We start from the raw sequence: 16,694 nt of genomic DNA, 5'->3' as shown, positions 1-16,694 counted from the left end.
GACAAAATGAAAAATTATAATTGTTATTATCAGCATTATTTAAAAATATTATATTAAATTTTATTTTATTATATATATGTGTGGGGTTATAATTTTACAAGTTAAAAATTTCATATGGTTTATAATAGTAAATAATATCCTGAATGAAGAAATGGACTAATAATATAGTCAAAACATTTATTTATGTAACATCCTAAAATATGGTGTAAAATTATATACAAGAGTCATAACAATTATGATAAGATAGAATAGTTGTAGACTATAATATAAAGTATTAGCTTTACAGTTATCTAAAATAATCATAACTTTATATATACAAGAGGCTAACAAAACTATATACAAAGTTAATCTAAAACTAACTACTCAGCAACATCTCCTCTCTCCAAAACCTACTCTAGAGATACCTCATCTCCCTTTGCTCATACCCACAGGATAATCATTGCAAAGGAAAGAACACCAACACGTACAAAACACAAACACAAATCACAGGGTAAGCTAGTTTAAATAAAAGAAATCTATTATAATTGTCAACTACAGTTCATAAAATCATATACACGGTCATTTCCAACATAAAATACTTGATGCATGACACTATACTGACTTTGACCGTCCGAACTTAGAATGATTGTCGAGCTATGACGGATCGTGCACTCGTGGTGGCTTCTATTGCTTTGCAAAGTCATTGTCAATGGGTTTCACCTTACCACACTCACGAGGTTAGTCTATTCCGGACCTTGGAGCATACTGGAAGTCTCCAAGACTAAGACTCCTGCTACTCCTCAAGACATGGATCAATTATCTCTATGTGAGAATGAAAGACCATTGGAGTTTCAGGATAATCCCCAAGATTGAGCTTCTGCATTCATTATAAAATACACTTGAATCTCACCAAGAGATTCTACTTTGGAACTTTACTTTCACTTTGAAACATAACTCATGACATAATCAATCACCAACCATAATTTCATACATGCTTCACAATGGATCCCAAAACTTCATTAAAATCAAACTAGAACAAGGAATTAAAGAGTAAACTAAAACCTGAACCAATCGCTCAGCGCATACCCTCGCTAAACGAAACCCACAAAATAGTGGACCAGACCCTCAACTCACTTGCTCAACGCATCCATTCGCTATCCGAATAAAACTGACAGTGCTCCCAGACCTCAACCATTCGCTAAGCGCACTTTCTCGCTGAGTGAAAGTCCTCAGATAGAAAACCAAACTCTATAAGCACTTGTTGAGCGAATCCACTCGTTATCTGAATAAAACTGACAGTGCTCCCAAACATCAGCAATTCGCTTAGCGCACCCTCTCGCTGAGCGAAAGTCCTCAGACAGAAAACCCACCTCTACAACCACTTGTTGAGCGAATCCACTCGCTCAACGAGTCTGCATAATCTGCAGCACCAATTCTGCAGAATTATGCAACCTACTCCAAGTTTACCAATTCCAACTATTTTTCTCAACTTTTAACCTTCCTATATTATGTTATATACCTAATTGTACTTAACCAATGCTTCTAACCTCAATCTAAACAATTAGACTCAAGATTTCACTCAAAAACTCACAAAAACTCAACTTATAGACCCAACTTGAATTCTACCATTTGTGGAATAATCCAAGTAACTTAGGGACTCTACTAAGTCCCAAATGACTTACTAAGAATGCCCAAACTGACCCTTTACACACAGTGTAAGACCCATGAAAAATATTTACAATTTTATTACTAGTAAAAATATATTTATTTGTGAATGGAAAATATAATAAGTTTATAATATAAAATGTGGAAAGTTAAATAAGAAATTTTGGTAGCTTAATTTGGTAGAAAATTTTGGTGATGGGTTCAAACTCTTTTCTACCTTTTTGTAAAAAAAAATGAAAAAGTATAATAAAATTTAAAATATTGTTAATGGAGAAAGCATTCAGATTTGAAGGCATTATTGAGGAATCCATTATGAATCCATTATGTAAGTGGTGATTAAGAAATTAATATAATAAAATAATATTAAAATAATAAATAATATTAAAAAAATTGATGAATAGTAAAATTTTTGGACTATAAATAGCCATGAGGGGGAAGCTATTTTGCACAAAGAGAGGAAGAATCAAGTGAGAAACCTTGAGAAATAGAGAAGAAAGAGTTAGGAAGAAATTTTTAGTTGCAAGAAGAGTCAAAGCTCTGGAGGATTTTTCGGGGAAACAAATTCGGAGCAAGAGAAGTCTGGAATAGAGGTAGGGGAGCTAACTTTTCTAAGCTTTTATAATATGATTTAGTATTGTTTTATTATTATTCATGTTTTGAAATTCTGTGTGAATACTGTTAATGTTTACTGTATATCTATCTATATTAAATTTCGGTGTTAATATTATATGTTGTTGTTTTGAATCTGTAAATAAGAAATTTATTAAAAACTACTTGAGGAACACTTTGGCTAAGGAAAGACTTGGTACTTAAGTTGTCCATTGTGACACACCTCTCTTTCCTAGAAGTCTACTCAATATGTTTTTAACTTAAATCTTGTTGTACAGATTGAGTACTGTTAAATTATTATGCAATATATCTCGTTGGAATGAAAATGTCTGATGGATTTATGTTATTGTGGTAGATATGGAATTATGAATTATAATTGTGAAGGTAGGATAGAGGAATCTTAAAAACCGGAGTTGGTACATCCCTGATCATAGAGCAGCCCTGGTCCAATCCAGTAAGTTGTGACTAGTCATATGTACTGGCGTTTATGGTGAGTTTGATTCGTCAAACATTTGATTCTTCTCCGGTGACCATTTATGGTGATATTTTAGTATTGTTAATTTATTTTGTGATATATTCAGTTTGTATGATTTCTGTGATGATTGTAATTTATTATATTGGATTTGAATTTATGCATCTGAACATGATATGAGTATTATGGGGAGATTTCGTAATGGTATAATATGAGTTGAGGAATGTGAGCATGGTATGAGTCTCGCGGAGAGATTCTGTAATGCCAAGGTATGTGTGTATATGTTGATGTTGAGAGTCATGAAGTTGGAGGTTATCCTGATACTCTAATAATCATCCAGTCTTAAGTAAAGAAGGATGAATTATGTGGTGAGAGGGGCAGGAGGTCCTGGTCTATGTGTCGGTTTTGGACATAGTGAGGGGACTAACCTTGTGGATGGTATGGAGGGCAGGATGTCCTGGTCTAGGTGCCGATTTTGGACATAGTGTTGAGGACTAAGAATGGCATCACAAGTGCGGAACCTCCCGTTGATCGCTCATCAACATATCGTCGGGATAAGTGTCTATTGGGTATTGTGGAATGAGTGTCTATTGGGTACTATGGAATGAGTGTATATCGAGTGTATCAAAGTAATGGATGAGTATCTATGATGCGATTGTTGTATGATGTTATGAGTGTGTCTGACATAATTATTATATGAGGTTTGTTGAGTGCATCAAAGTAAATATGCATGTTTCATAAATGATTGGTTGCATGTTAGCTCACCCTACTTGTTTGTGTTTGGGTATGTGCGATGATCATATAATTCGTTATACAGGAGCAGATGAAGGAATGTCATCTGACTCATTGCCAATGAAGAGAAAGATAGAAGAATAAAGTAGAAGAACTCAAGTTATAGTTTTGTAGTTAAAATCTGAGTTTAAAACATGTATAGACATATATCAACTATAAATTTTTAAGTGTGAGATTACGGGATGTTACCGTAAATGTAATGTTAATATATATAAATTATGAATTATCAAGTATAAGATTATGGGATGTTACATTAATGGTATCAGAGCGGTTCGTCCTTATGACGACCTAAGAGTTGTGGATTTATTCTACGAACTCATATTATGAATCATAATGACAATAACTCTCTGTGTAAATAGAGAAATGACACGCACACAACCCAACAGTGAAACCTCTAATATGCCTAGCTTGGCAAGAGCTTTGGAGGCTATCGCATCTGCTCTTCAACAACAGGGCGCTGCTTTAGTGCAACAACACGAATCGGCTCTGCAACAATTAGAAGCGGCTAGGCTGAGTTCTGAAGCCAGTCAAAGACAACATGTGGAAGCCTTGAGGCAACTATCTAAGAATGACACATCTGTAGAAGCTCAAAGGACTCGGAAATGGACCTTAGAAAACTTTCTACAACACCGTCCACCTACTTTTAATGGGAGGACAAGTCCGGACGAGGCTGATCTATGGATAAGAAACATGGAAAAGATTTTTGATGCGAAAAATTGTTCATCAAAAACTAGGTTGGCATACTCCGAGTATCAGCTGTTTGGAGAAGCAATACATTGGTGGGACAACATGACGAAAGTGTTACAGGAAGGTGGTGAGATTATTACCTTGGAAATTTTTAAGAATAAGTTTTACTCTTCTATTATAACAGTCCAAATTTTTGGTACAATTCAGCTCAAGCACATCAACTACAACATCATGAGCACATATATAACAAATTCCACACATGATCAACATCAATCAACATACAAAGCATGCATTCATCCAATTACTACTTACAAAATCACACTTTTCAATTTAAACAACTTAATTATAATAACTATCAAATTCATACAGCATATTACAAAATTTCAAAAGAGCTAACTAGCTTCCCTTACCTCTAGAAACCTTGCACCGTTCTAAAACACCCCGACCGTGACTTGCACCACAAGGAATCTCTAAAACACCTACAAACACTAGTAAAATCCTTTGACCGAGGTAATACCCTAGGTTAAAATCACGAATTTCTCTCTCGCACTCTCGCACTCTCGCCCTCTGCCCTCTCGCCCTCTCGCCTCCAATTTCTCTTTTCCACCAAACCCCAACATCAGGGCACGCCGCAAGCCGCCGTTCAACCCTTGCCGCAAGCCGCGTTCATCCCTTGCCGCAAGTCGCCGTTCAACCACGCCGTCGGCCACTGCCGTTCCACGGTGCTCGAGAGAGGGATCTCCTCATCGCAAGCCTTTCATCGTCACAGTAAGCCTTTTGCACTCACAGAATCATCTCCATTTCTTCTATCCTTCATTTTCCACCGAAACATTCATAGATCTAAACCCTCCATTAGGGTTTCTTCTCCTTTTCACCATTTCCCGTCGATTCCACCGATTAAAACCTTGTTTTCACCGTTAGAAACTTTTTCCACCGATTAAACTTTGATTTACACCGATCAATCGGTCCAGAATAAGTTTCCTTTTTCTTCTAGGGTTTCTAGGGCGAAAGAGGGCTTTAAGGGCGGCGACGGCGGCAGTGGATGGAGGTTTGCGAGTAGTGGTGAGGCTGTTGTTGTTGTTGGGGTCGAGGAGGATGAGGCGTTTGCAGAGGCATGCGGGACAGAAGCCGGTGAAGGCTTCGTCGGTGTGGCGGGGCAGGAGGTGGAGGGACGGCGGGCCTGCGGCGGTTGGGGTTTGGAGGAGCAAAAGCTCACACGGTAAATCTCAGGCTTTTGTATTTTACAAACCTTTGGACCTCTGACCACGCCGTTGGGGGAAGAATAGAGAAACTTGGCTTTCTGTTTCACCATGTGCGAAGAGGAAGAAATTTGGCTTCTCTGGCTTTCTGTTTCATCTCTGAGTTTCTTCTGTTGTTGTAATATTGCTTCTGAGTATGTAATTTTGCTGCTTCTGTAGAGAGAATTTTGACATTGGATGTTGTAATATTGTGTCTTGTTTGATTCCTGTTATGAAATTCTTGTTTGGTTTAGATTTTTGAACTGAAATTGGGAGAAATCTTTGGTTTGTTTGGCGTGACAGAATGTATGAGAATGAATGAACCGAGTTTTGTTATCTGAGTTCTTTCATTTTTAACGTTTTTCAGTTTGGGGTTCTGGGGTTTGAAATCAGAATAGTTTAAGAACCCAAGCACGCTAAAGAAAAAAAAAGATCCTACTACCTCTGTTTAGGTTCTAACCGAGGCCGTAGAGACAGACAAAATAACTCGGTTTGGAACCGAGACAAAAAGGCTACCACTTTTTGCCTCGCCTGAATATGCCTCGGTTCAAAAACCGATGCCTATGAGTGCAATTAACCGGTGTCGTATCCTCTTCCTGCACTAGTGAAATCACCGAATGGTGATAGAAGAGAACCCTTAGAACCTAATTTGAGTCAGAAATTGAAGGAAAGGAATTATTGATCCATGCACACAGAATCATTTTGCATGATCAAGAGCCTAGGCGCTTACCCGCTCGATTCACCCAATTGATCGGTCAAATTTGTAGCCTTTGACACAGTGATCATCTGGGTACTTCCTAATTGTCAAACAGAGGATCCTAGCGTGGGAAAAGTTAGAGAGATGTGAGAGGAAAGAAAGAGAATAGTGTTTTAGATAATGAATTGAGCTTTAAAAGGATCTATTTATATTATAAGATTATTTTATAATAAAATATTCGGTCTCATTATTTTAATACACTATCTACTCCAATACTCTATTTTTTAGATTTTTACAATTTATACATCAACAAACAAATTTTATCAATAGATTGTATAAATTATAAGTTTAAGTTATATAATTATAAATAAATATTAAAAGTACAATTAGTATTCTTTTATATGAAAAAAACATTAAATTTGATTTATATATAACCTCTTGGCCGTTAGAAAAACGGTAAAACCGCGTAAAAACTTATACGATTTTGAAGATTTAATCTTGATCATAATATATATTTTTAATATTTAATTATCTCATTCTCATGGAAGAAACAATTTACCAAATTAATCAAAATATCTTTATAAAAAGGACAAAAATATCATGATCTAGACATCTTTATATACATGAGACACTAGACATTTTTATAAACAAATATTATATAAGAATGTGAATAATTGTTCTAAACAACAATTTTAATATAAAATATCACTTTAATAATTCTTTACAAGTAAAAGATATAATTCTCCGCTTTAATTATATTATCGAGACAAACATTATGTTTTATGTTATTTTTGTAATTAATTTGATCAGTGTTATTAACATTTATTTATGTTATTTGATCATTATTATACGGGTTTGTATTTTCAAATTTTTTTTTTGTCTTATTTGGTCCACCATAAAGGTGGAGAGGGTAAGATATGCTTTATCTTTAGCAAAGTAATTAAGCTTGAAACCTCAAACACTCCAAAATGTGTTTGGTTACTATGAATCCTTTTCTGGATAACTTTCAACCTTATGATTACACAAAAATAATGATTAATAGTGTCTCATTGCGTTTTCTACCTTCTTTAACTTTCTTTATCATCATTAGATAACCTTTGTTATCTTACCGTACCATAATAAAAAAAAGCATGTGAAATAAACAGAACCATGCGTGAATTTTTTTTTATTATCACCTTTTATGATACATTTTATTTTCTTTAAATTTTTTATCTCTAAGAAATATTTTTTATTTTATTTTTTTAATAAATTCTCATCTTCTGTCTTCTTATATTTATTTGTAATTCTTTTTAAATATTTGTAATAAAAAAACTGAGTTTTAATTGCCGTCACCGTTACACTGAAGTCCATTAATAAAGGTTCACATTAATTACAAGTTAATTTTAATTAGTTGGCAACAATATCAGTACGAACTTTTTCAACTTAACTGGCTGATTTATTTATTTTTATCAAAACGGTTATAATTTAAGTATTTATGACAAAAATTAATGTTTTAAACACAAACAAATATAAAAGCTTTTTAAAACTTTAAGGTGTTAAACATAATTACTTTTTGTTAATACTGTTTTTTAAGATTTTTCAGGTGATTAATTAAAAATGTATAGAAAAAAGAAATTACTCAAAATATACATAGTTAATTAAGAATAATCCCCACTCGTTCAATAACTTATTGCTAAGAGAATTAAAATATTGAATAATTTTTTATGTTTTAAATATAGTAAAATGAACTATTTTTCATTAAATATATTTTCTACAGGGTATTAAAAGGTAGCAAAAATATTATAAAAGTATAGCTTACTAAAAGGAATGTTAGGTGTAGACATAACAGTTGCATCAATCAATTTATATATTATGAATTTAAGCCAGTATTGGAAAAGTTATGTAATCACCTATAATATTCATTTAATGATACTTTATTGTATAAAACGAATTAAATCAATATTTTTACTGTGCTTGAACTAATTATGATATTATTGAAACCCTCTTTATTTTTTTCTTGGTAGTTCAATAATACATGTTATTTTGTTATAGAATATTGATAAAGCGCGTGACTGACTTTATGATTATATATCATTAAATGAACAGGTGATTATATATCAAAGTTATTGAGAAAATATGAAAAAGTTAGCATGGGTTTTCCCATTTTACTTTTTATTTTATTCTTTATCTTGAAGTAATACTTTTTTAATTTAATTTTACTAATTTTATTTCTTAAGTGACGTTTCTTTTTAAATTTAATTATTTTATTTGATTACTTTTAAAATTTAAATATTTGTAAAATTAAAATAAATATTCATAAAAAATTTTGTTTATGAAATAAATAAAATATATTTATAATAAAATTATAAAATTTAATTATATTTAATTATTTTTGGTTATCTTAAAAAAATAAACGCACTTAATAGCGTCTATCTATTAGTATAAGAAGAAAATTAGGATAGGCTCATCTTATTATTAGCCTCTTCCGTACTGAAATGAGTTAAAAGTCTTGACTTCAATTTTTTTTAATATATATATATATATATATATATATATATATATATATATATATATATATATATATATATATATATATATATAACCGTATAAATTATTTTTCAAATATTTTTAATTATATAATTTTTTTAAGTTGTTAATTAATTAGTATTTCTAAGAAAAATTTAAAATATATATTATATTTATACGTTAAATTACTTTATTATAATTAATAATTATAACTTAATTTTTAATTATTAAAAATTTAAATTATAATGTTATAAACCTTAAAAATAATATAATATAAAATAAATTAATATTTTTTAATTTCAAAATTTATAAAAAGGAGTTCGTGAAGGTCAGTCTTTCTTAACCTACTTGGATCCATTAGTTTTGTGGACTAGATGAAAGTACATCAAAATGACTTGGTAGGTTGACAACTCTAACTTAACTCAATGATTGTGATATACTTTATTATCTGTATAGAAAATTCATAATTTCATATTATTAACATATTCTTAAGATTTTAGGTTAAAATTTATGTATATTCTAATATTTTAAATCTTGATTCTAGAGTGCATAATGACACCAAAGTTTCGTCTGGACCACTAAAGCTTACTATTTTTTGGTTTTGTTATACTTTTGAATTGTAACTTTCAATTTGACTTGAATAGATGGTTTAACTTGATAATTTATATGTAAATTTAGTTTCTTTTTAATTTAAAGTATCTTATTTTTGTTCAAAATAAGATCTCAAATATATCAAATTAAACAATCATAACCCATTCAAATCAACTCTACAGACAATAATATTAATCAAATTATAAAATAACGATTCAAGAAATCAATGCCAGTCATAAATACTAATAATTCTCAAATCATTAATTCAAAACAATAATACAATTGTTATAAATAAACTAACTTCCCTTACACATGGAGACGTCTTCACATAGACTTTACACAAACTAAAAATCGTATGAAAATTTTAATTCATAATTAGAAAAGAGAAAAAAAATCAAATAAAATTATCAGAAATCACATCCAACCAAATCTATAATTGACTTAAGAAAGAGTAAAAAAGAATTTACTCTATAAGCAAATATGATAAGAGACTTGACAAATGTGATAAGAGAGACTTACTACTCTTAAGACAAGAGTAAAAAAGAATTTATTTTATACACAAATGTGATAAGAGAGACTTACTGACAAATATGATAAAAGAGACTTACTAGTCTTAAGACAAGAATTTTAATATATGCTTGGATCTTATTAAAGATAAAAAAATATATTAAAATATCAGGTAGATGAGGTTAATAGTTTAGAAAATAAAGTTTTCATAAAATAAAACTCGTTTAAATAAAATTTTATTTATAGTTTTTACTTTTTAAACACTTTTTAAACTCTAAATTTATTTTCTAATACTTCATATTATCTTTCTATATTTCTTTTATTGGTTATTCTAAAATGAAATTATGGTTCTTTTTTCTCATTAGGTTATAAATACGAATATTTTTATTACATTTTTACTCAAAAAGTCTTTTTTATATCCATGAAACTAAAGTAAGATGTTATAAAATATTCAAATTTAGTTATGCAAATTTTTCCTGTTGAAAAAAAAAAGTTTTTTAAGCATTTTAATATTATTTCTTAACTAAAATTTGTATTTTATTTCGATCACATACATGATAAAGGTTGTCATTAAAATTTAGTCGATTACCATGAAAATATTAATTTTAATAAGATAATAAAACATACAAATCTGAAAAATGTTAGATCTTTGTACATTTATTTTGTTTTATTTTATTTTATATGGAAGAGAATTATTGATTTTTAAATTTAAATGTGTTTTTTTTAGTATATCAAAACATGGAACGTTAAGAATATTCAAATTACTTGATTAGACACAAATATTAATTCTTCTCAAATTTTAAATCTGTATAAGAATTGATATATAAATATACATATTTATTATGTCTTCATTTATATATGTCATTATTTTAAATTATTTAAATATTTATTTTAAAGTTTATAATTAAAGTTTATTTATTGTAATTTAGGATTAAATTTTTTTTTATTTAATTTTTATTTTTTATAAAAAATATATTTAATAAATATTTGAGTGAATGCAAATATTTATAATATCCATCAAAAATATATACAATCCAGTTTCATTCTTATCAAATATTAAGAATCAGATTTGTCACAATATTAAAAACTATTCCAGTTAAATTTGAGATTTAATTCGTAAATAGTAAGATTGTACGATTTTGCTCAGTATTTTTCTATTCACATCATGATGGTGATACCATAACATAACGAAGATAGTTAAACAAAAGGAAAATGATACTCGAACAATCAAATTTGACAACATTTCGACACAGCACACGTGTCAGCGTTTGAGAGGGCCACGTTTTAAATGAAAAAAGCTGCTGCAATCTGAGGAAATCTGATCAAACCTGCTTCAAATGTGATGTGGCGAGGACGGGCACGGGCAATTTAGGGTGTGCGTTTCAAATTTGAATTTTATTTTATCACTTCGTAGAGAGAGAAGCGGCGCGACCAACCAAAACGTTTGGAGAAAAGGGTGCACGAGCGACAGAGAGAGAAGCGGCGCGAAGACGAGAGAGTTGGAGAAAAGGGTGCACGAGCGAGAGAGAGAGAACTGGTCTGAGGACGCTCCTCCTCATCTACCGCTCATCCGGCGTTCGGTTTTGAACGATCGGCCAAACAGTAAGTTTTGATTACGATCGTTCCGCTCGTCCTGTTCGTTCCTCCTCATCTACCGCTCGTCCTTCTCTTCAGCTGTTCGTCCTTTGCCTTATTCGACCGTTCGTCCATTCAACCGCTAGGACGTTCGGCTATTCTCAGTTCAAACGTTTGACCGTTCGTCCCCGCAGCTTTACCGTTCGGTCATAGTGTTTTGATGAACGTTCGGTCTCCATGATATTTGTCTTCAGCGTTCGTACTATTTGTGCTTATTTTCTCCAGCGTTCGGTTTTGAACGTTCGGCCTATTGTGGTGTTCAGCAAATAGCGTTCGGTCATTTTCTTATGTTAGTTGAACGTTCGGTCTTGTTACGTTTTTTCGTGTCCATAGTGAACGGCCGTTCTAGATGTTTTCTAGTACTCGTCATAGGCGTTTGGTGTTTTCGAGGCGTTCGTCCAACAGTGGGGCGTGCGTCTTTTATTTCGTTACACTTTATTTGTTTTAATAAAAAATATATAATAATAAAAATAATAAAAATATATAAAAATAGAAATAATAAAGAAAATAAATAAAAAAACAAAAAAAATCTGGAATCAGGAATATGTCTCCGAATTCCTGGAAAGTTGTCGAAAAAAAAAAAGGAAAAGAAGAGAAGACAAAACAGATCAGGGAATGTGTTTCAGTGTCGGGAACTCCTAGAAAGCAGTGAGGAGTTGGTTTTTCTTCAAAAGGGTTTGAAACTGCCCGTGCCCGTCCTCGCCACGTCACATTTGAAGCAGGTTTGATCAGATTTCCTCATATTGCAGCAGCTTTTTTCATTTAAAACGTGGCCCTCTCAAACGCTGACACGTGTGCTGTGTCGAAATGTTGTCAAATTTGGTTGTTCGAGTATCATTTTCCTAAACAAAATCATAATAATTTCACCTTTTTTCAATTGTACTACTATTACAAAATACAAATCTAATTAAAAAATAATAGTGTTTCTTGCTGCACTCTTAATCTACGATTTTGTTTGCCAGAATTCTAACCATTTTAATTATCATACTAAAAAAAATTAAAATTTCTCTAAAAAAACATAAATTAATAAACTATTATATATTTACTATACATAGCACATCCAATTTATATTCACACCAAGAAAAGTATATCACATAATAGTAATTAATAAACTATAGTAATCTATCATAAATATAGCACAACTAAGCTAGTTATCAATACCCGTATCCAAGGTGTTATATCTTCTCACAAGTATATGTTTATGGATTCCCCTATAAAGTAAACATTAATATTCATTTATTTCTTTAAAAATCTGTTTTTTTTTTACCAATTTTCTTCAATTAAGAAGATCTAAAAGAAAATTTAATATAACTTAAAATAAACTTTGCCTCTGAATCTCCCAACATTTTAGAAAAAAAAAACGAATCTAGTATAAGATGCACTATGTTATTTTCCTCCTGAATCTTATGACAGAGTTATAAGTTTACTTTGGAGGGAGTAAATAAAAGACAAAATAATGCAGAAAGAAGTTAGATAGAGTGTGCATTTTTGCGACTATATAGACATATTTGTTTCTTGTTTTGATGTTTTAATTTAGAAAAATTAAAATAAGTTGTGCAATGATTTTGAAATGAGAGTGAGAAAAGACAGCACCAAACCAACCAATTCCATCTTTAACATGCACACAGAAACACGAAATTCAACCATTCAGATTCATAACTGTGAGTCACATGTGAGGTATTGCGTGTCACTGTTTAGCACGAGTATCACGAATTTCATATACTACCTTAAACTCCAAGATTAACTTGTCCTTATCTACTTACACACTAAGTTATATAAGTACCACTGTTTTGTTTTTCATAATGGTTTCTCTCATTTATTACCACACATGCTAATTTAAATACACGTATTTTATTTATATCAAAACATTAATTACAATGAGTTTATTTAATATTTTTATTTTAGTGTATTGCAGGCTTCAGTACAAGACTAGTAGATAGATAGGAGCAAACAACCAAAACCACTACCTCTCAACTTCCAACCAAGTAACCCTGGTTAAACTTTAACCCTGGTTGATTTGTTTCGCACTTTGCAGTTACAACTTAGGAAGAAAGAAAGAGTGAGTTCGGAGTTAGAGAACATAAGCCTGTTTGTTCATTCACACACTTCTCTCTTTCTCCCAAACTCTGAAACCTGTTTTTTTTTCTTTGTTCATTTTAAGAATAGGTTCACTGAGAAAACTGAAAAATCCCTTTTATCTTCCTTTTTTTTATTATCTGGTGGACGTGTTTTTTTTCCTTAGAGACATAGACACCCATTTGATAACTTGAACACTGGGTGTGCTCATAATGTTGTCTCTTGTTGAGTTGTTACTCCTTTGGACAGTTTTTAGGTTTTTTTGATTTTCGGGAACCCCAGGTTGAAATTCTGCGAGATCTGAGGTTTCTGGATTTGGGCTTTGAGAAAGTTGAGATTTTGTTGGGTTTTGGGATGAAGATTGAGGTGGGGTTGGGAGGGGTGTGGAATGAGGAAGAGAAAGCGACGGTGGTGGAGGTTCTGGGTCGCGGCGCGTTTGATTACTTGGTGGCGAATTCGGTTTCTAACGAGAATCTGTTAATGGCGTTTGGGAGCGGCGAGAATCTGCAGAACAAGCTTTCGGATCTCGTGGAGCGTACTAACGCGTCGAACTTCAGTTGGAACTACGCGATCTTCTGGCAAATTTCGCAGTCCAAGTTTGGGGATTGGGTTTTGGGGTGGGGAGATGGTTGTTGCAGGGAACCGCGGGAGGGAGAAGAGAGCGGAGAAGTGAGAGGGAGAGGGGTTGTTGCTGACGACGAGAAGGTGCAGAGGATGAGGAAGAGGGTGTTGCAGAAGCTGCACATGACTTTTGGGGGTTCTGACGAGGACAATTATGCTTTTGGGTTGGACCGTGTTACTGACACGGAGATGTTCTTTCTTGCTTCCATGTACTTCTCTTTTCCCCGTGGACTAGGGGGTCCAGGTAAGTGTTTTGCTTCTGGGAAGCATTTGTGGCTTTCGGATGTGTTCAAATCTAGTTTTGATTACTGTGTGAGGTCTTTTTTGGCCAAATCTGCTGGAATTCAGACTGTTGTTTTAGTGCCTACTGATATGGGGGTGGTGGAGATGGGGTCTGTGAGGATGGTGGGTGAGAGTTTTGAGCTTTTGCAGGCTTTGAAGTCTGTGTTTTCTGCACAGGCATCGTTGGTCCCTCCCAGGATTAAGCCAATTACACCATTTGATTTGGTGAGTGAGAAGAGAGATGATAATGCAAATGCCCCTTTTTCTGGTGTGGCAATTGGGGATAAGGAAAAGAATAACAGCAGCAATGGTAGTAATAATAGAGTAGAAGGAAACGGAGTTCCAAAGATTTTTGGGCAAGATTTGAACAGTGTGACTCAATTCAGAGAGAAACTTGCTGTGAGGAAAATGGAAGAGAGGCCGAGGGCGTGGGGAGCTCATCCCAATGGGAATAGTGTTGGTTTTCCAAATGGTATCCATGGTTCTGGTTGGGGGGCCGGTCAAGTTGTGAGACAGCTTGGTCCTCCTGAAATTCATGCTCCTAGGTTGTCCACCTCCGGTGCATTGTCGGTGCCGGAGCTGGCCAATGGCACGAGGCATGATTTTGTGCATAACAATTATCAGCACCAGCAACAGCAACGGAAGGCTCAGATGCAAATTGATTTCTCAGGAGCAACTTCAAGGGCTTCAGGGAGATCAATCATTGCGGAATCTGAGATTTCTGATGTTGAGGCATCGTGCAAGGAGGAGAGAACGAATGTTGCCGATGACAGGAGGCCGAGGAAACGGGGAAGGAAGCCGGCCAATGGAAGGGAGGAGCCCCTCAACCATGTGGAGGCAGAGAGGCAAAGGAGGGAGAAGCTAAACCAGCGGTTCTATGCCCTGCGTGCGGTTGTTCCAAATATCTCAAAGATGGACAAAGCATCTCTATTGGGAGATGCTATTGCTTACATCAATGAACTTCAAGCGAAACTCAAGACGATGGAGTCTGAGAGAGAGAGATTTGGAAGCACCTCTATGGATGGATCAGTGGTGGAGGCCAATGCAAGATCAGAAAATCATAGTAATGGAATTTCTGATGTGAATGTTGAAGCTGCACAAGATGGGGTGGTAGTAAAGGTGAGCTGCCCTATTGATGTTCACCCGGTTTCAAAAGTCATTCAAACCTTCAAAGAAGCAGATATTGGTGTTGTTGATTCAAAACTTACTGCTGCAAATGATACTGTTTTCCATACATTTGTAGTTAAATCTCAGGGACCTGATCAGCTGACCAAGGAAAAGTTGATTGCATTGTTTTCCAAAGAATCCAACCCCATACAGACATTGTGATATGGAGAATTGCAATTAACATAGTCCATAGCATGATACACATAGAAGAGCCAAATATCTTCATTGTCTTCAGAAATTTTGTTATACTATAGAGAATCTTAAAGTAAAGCAGTGGGAACTAGGAAAGTAGAATTACAGCTTCTATTAACCCTCTAGGGCAGTCAATTTATGTTTGTCTATAATATACACAGTTTATCATAAGAACTATCATTCCTGCTATGTCAATTATTTTGTTTAGTTTAACAGAACTACCATTTTACCTTCTTCATATCATAGCCTAATATAATCTCTCTCTTTTCTTTTTCTTTGCCTTTTTCTTGTATTCTATCTAGTCTTCTGCAGCAAAATATTAACTATTTGTCTGCTGATTTTTTCACTGTCACATTTTAACTATATCACATCATCTCATGTAATTTCTTTCATATTTGTAATAATCCTTTCCTGCACAGGATACCTTATTTTGTAATGTCATCATACTTCATTCCTAACTCAATAACATCTTTATTTCCTGCTTTAGAAATGCATGTTTCTTGATAAAATGCATTAGTTTGAGTAAATAAAGACTTTCCTTTTGTAGGAAGGTAAGTTTCTTATTCTTTTTTCATTCTGCTTGCATATGGCAGTACTTTGTGATTCATTTTTTTAGCTAGCTTTTCCAGAAGTTAGAAAATGAGTAGAAATAAAAGGGCCAACAAACTTTTTCATAGTAGATCCATGGTTTTATTATTTGATCAACCATAGTACTGTAAAAATAGATTCTGCATTCTACAGTGTGGTGAGTTCCTTAGTTATTATATATCCACCTTTCCTTAACAAGTTTGAGATATCACAGGTTGAATTCAACAGATAGAAGCTCCATTATGCAGAATTTCTCATAAAATAATAAAAAGCAAAAACAACCATAATATAGATTATTATTATTATCATCTTGTGTGGTCCTGCACAGTGCAGCATCGTGTGACCGTGTCCCATCTGATATTTTGATGATATTGAATTGTAAAACGTTCAC

The 16,694-nt window shown here is 33.1% G+C and overlaps 1 protein-coding gene across 1 annotated transcript; it reads left to right on the top strand.

Moving 5' to 3' along the window:
* Positions 1-13,375: 13,375 nt before the first annotated feature.
* On the top strand, positions 13,376-15,953 carry LOC124837108 (transcription factor MTB1-like). Its single transcript, XM_088102113.1, has one exon. It carries the CDS (start codon positions 13,808-13,810, stop codon positions 15,683-15,685), a length of 1,878 nt encoding a protein of 625 aa, XP_087958239.1. The 5' UTR covers positions 13,376-13,807; the 3' UTR covers positions 15,686-15,953.
* The last annotated feature ends 741 nt before the right edge of the window (positions 15,954-16,694 follow it).

This window comes from Vigna umbellata, chromosome 11 (assembly GCF_029865625.1).
Source record: "Vigna umbellata cultivar VRB3 chromosome 11, Vumbellata_1.0, whole genome shotgun sequence".
NCBI lineage: Eukaryota > Viridiplantae > Streptophyta > Magnoliopsida > Fabales > Fabaceae > Vigna > Vigna umbellata.
The sequence above is the reverse complement of the archived record's forward strand: the minus strand, read 5'-3'. Positions and strand labels throughout refer to the sequence as shown.

Excerpts from the sequence above, each read along its gene's own strand:
- LOC124837108 (XM_088102113.1), top strand. The coding sequence starts at position 13,808 with ATGAAGATTGAGGTGGGGTTGGGAGGGGTGTGGAATGAGGAAGAGAAA.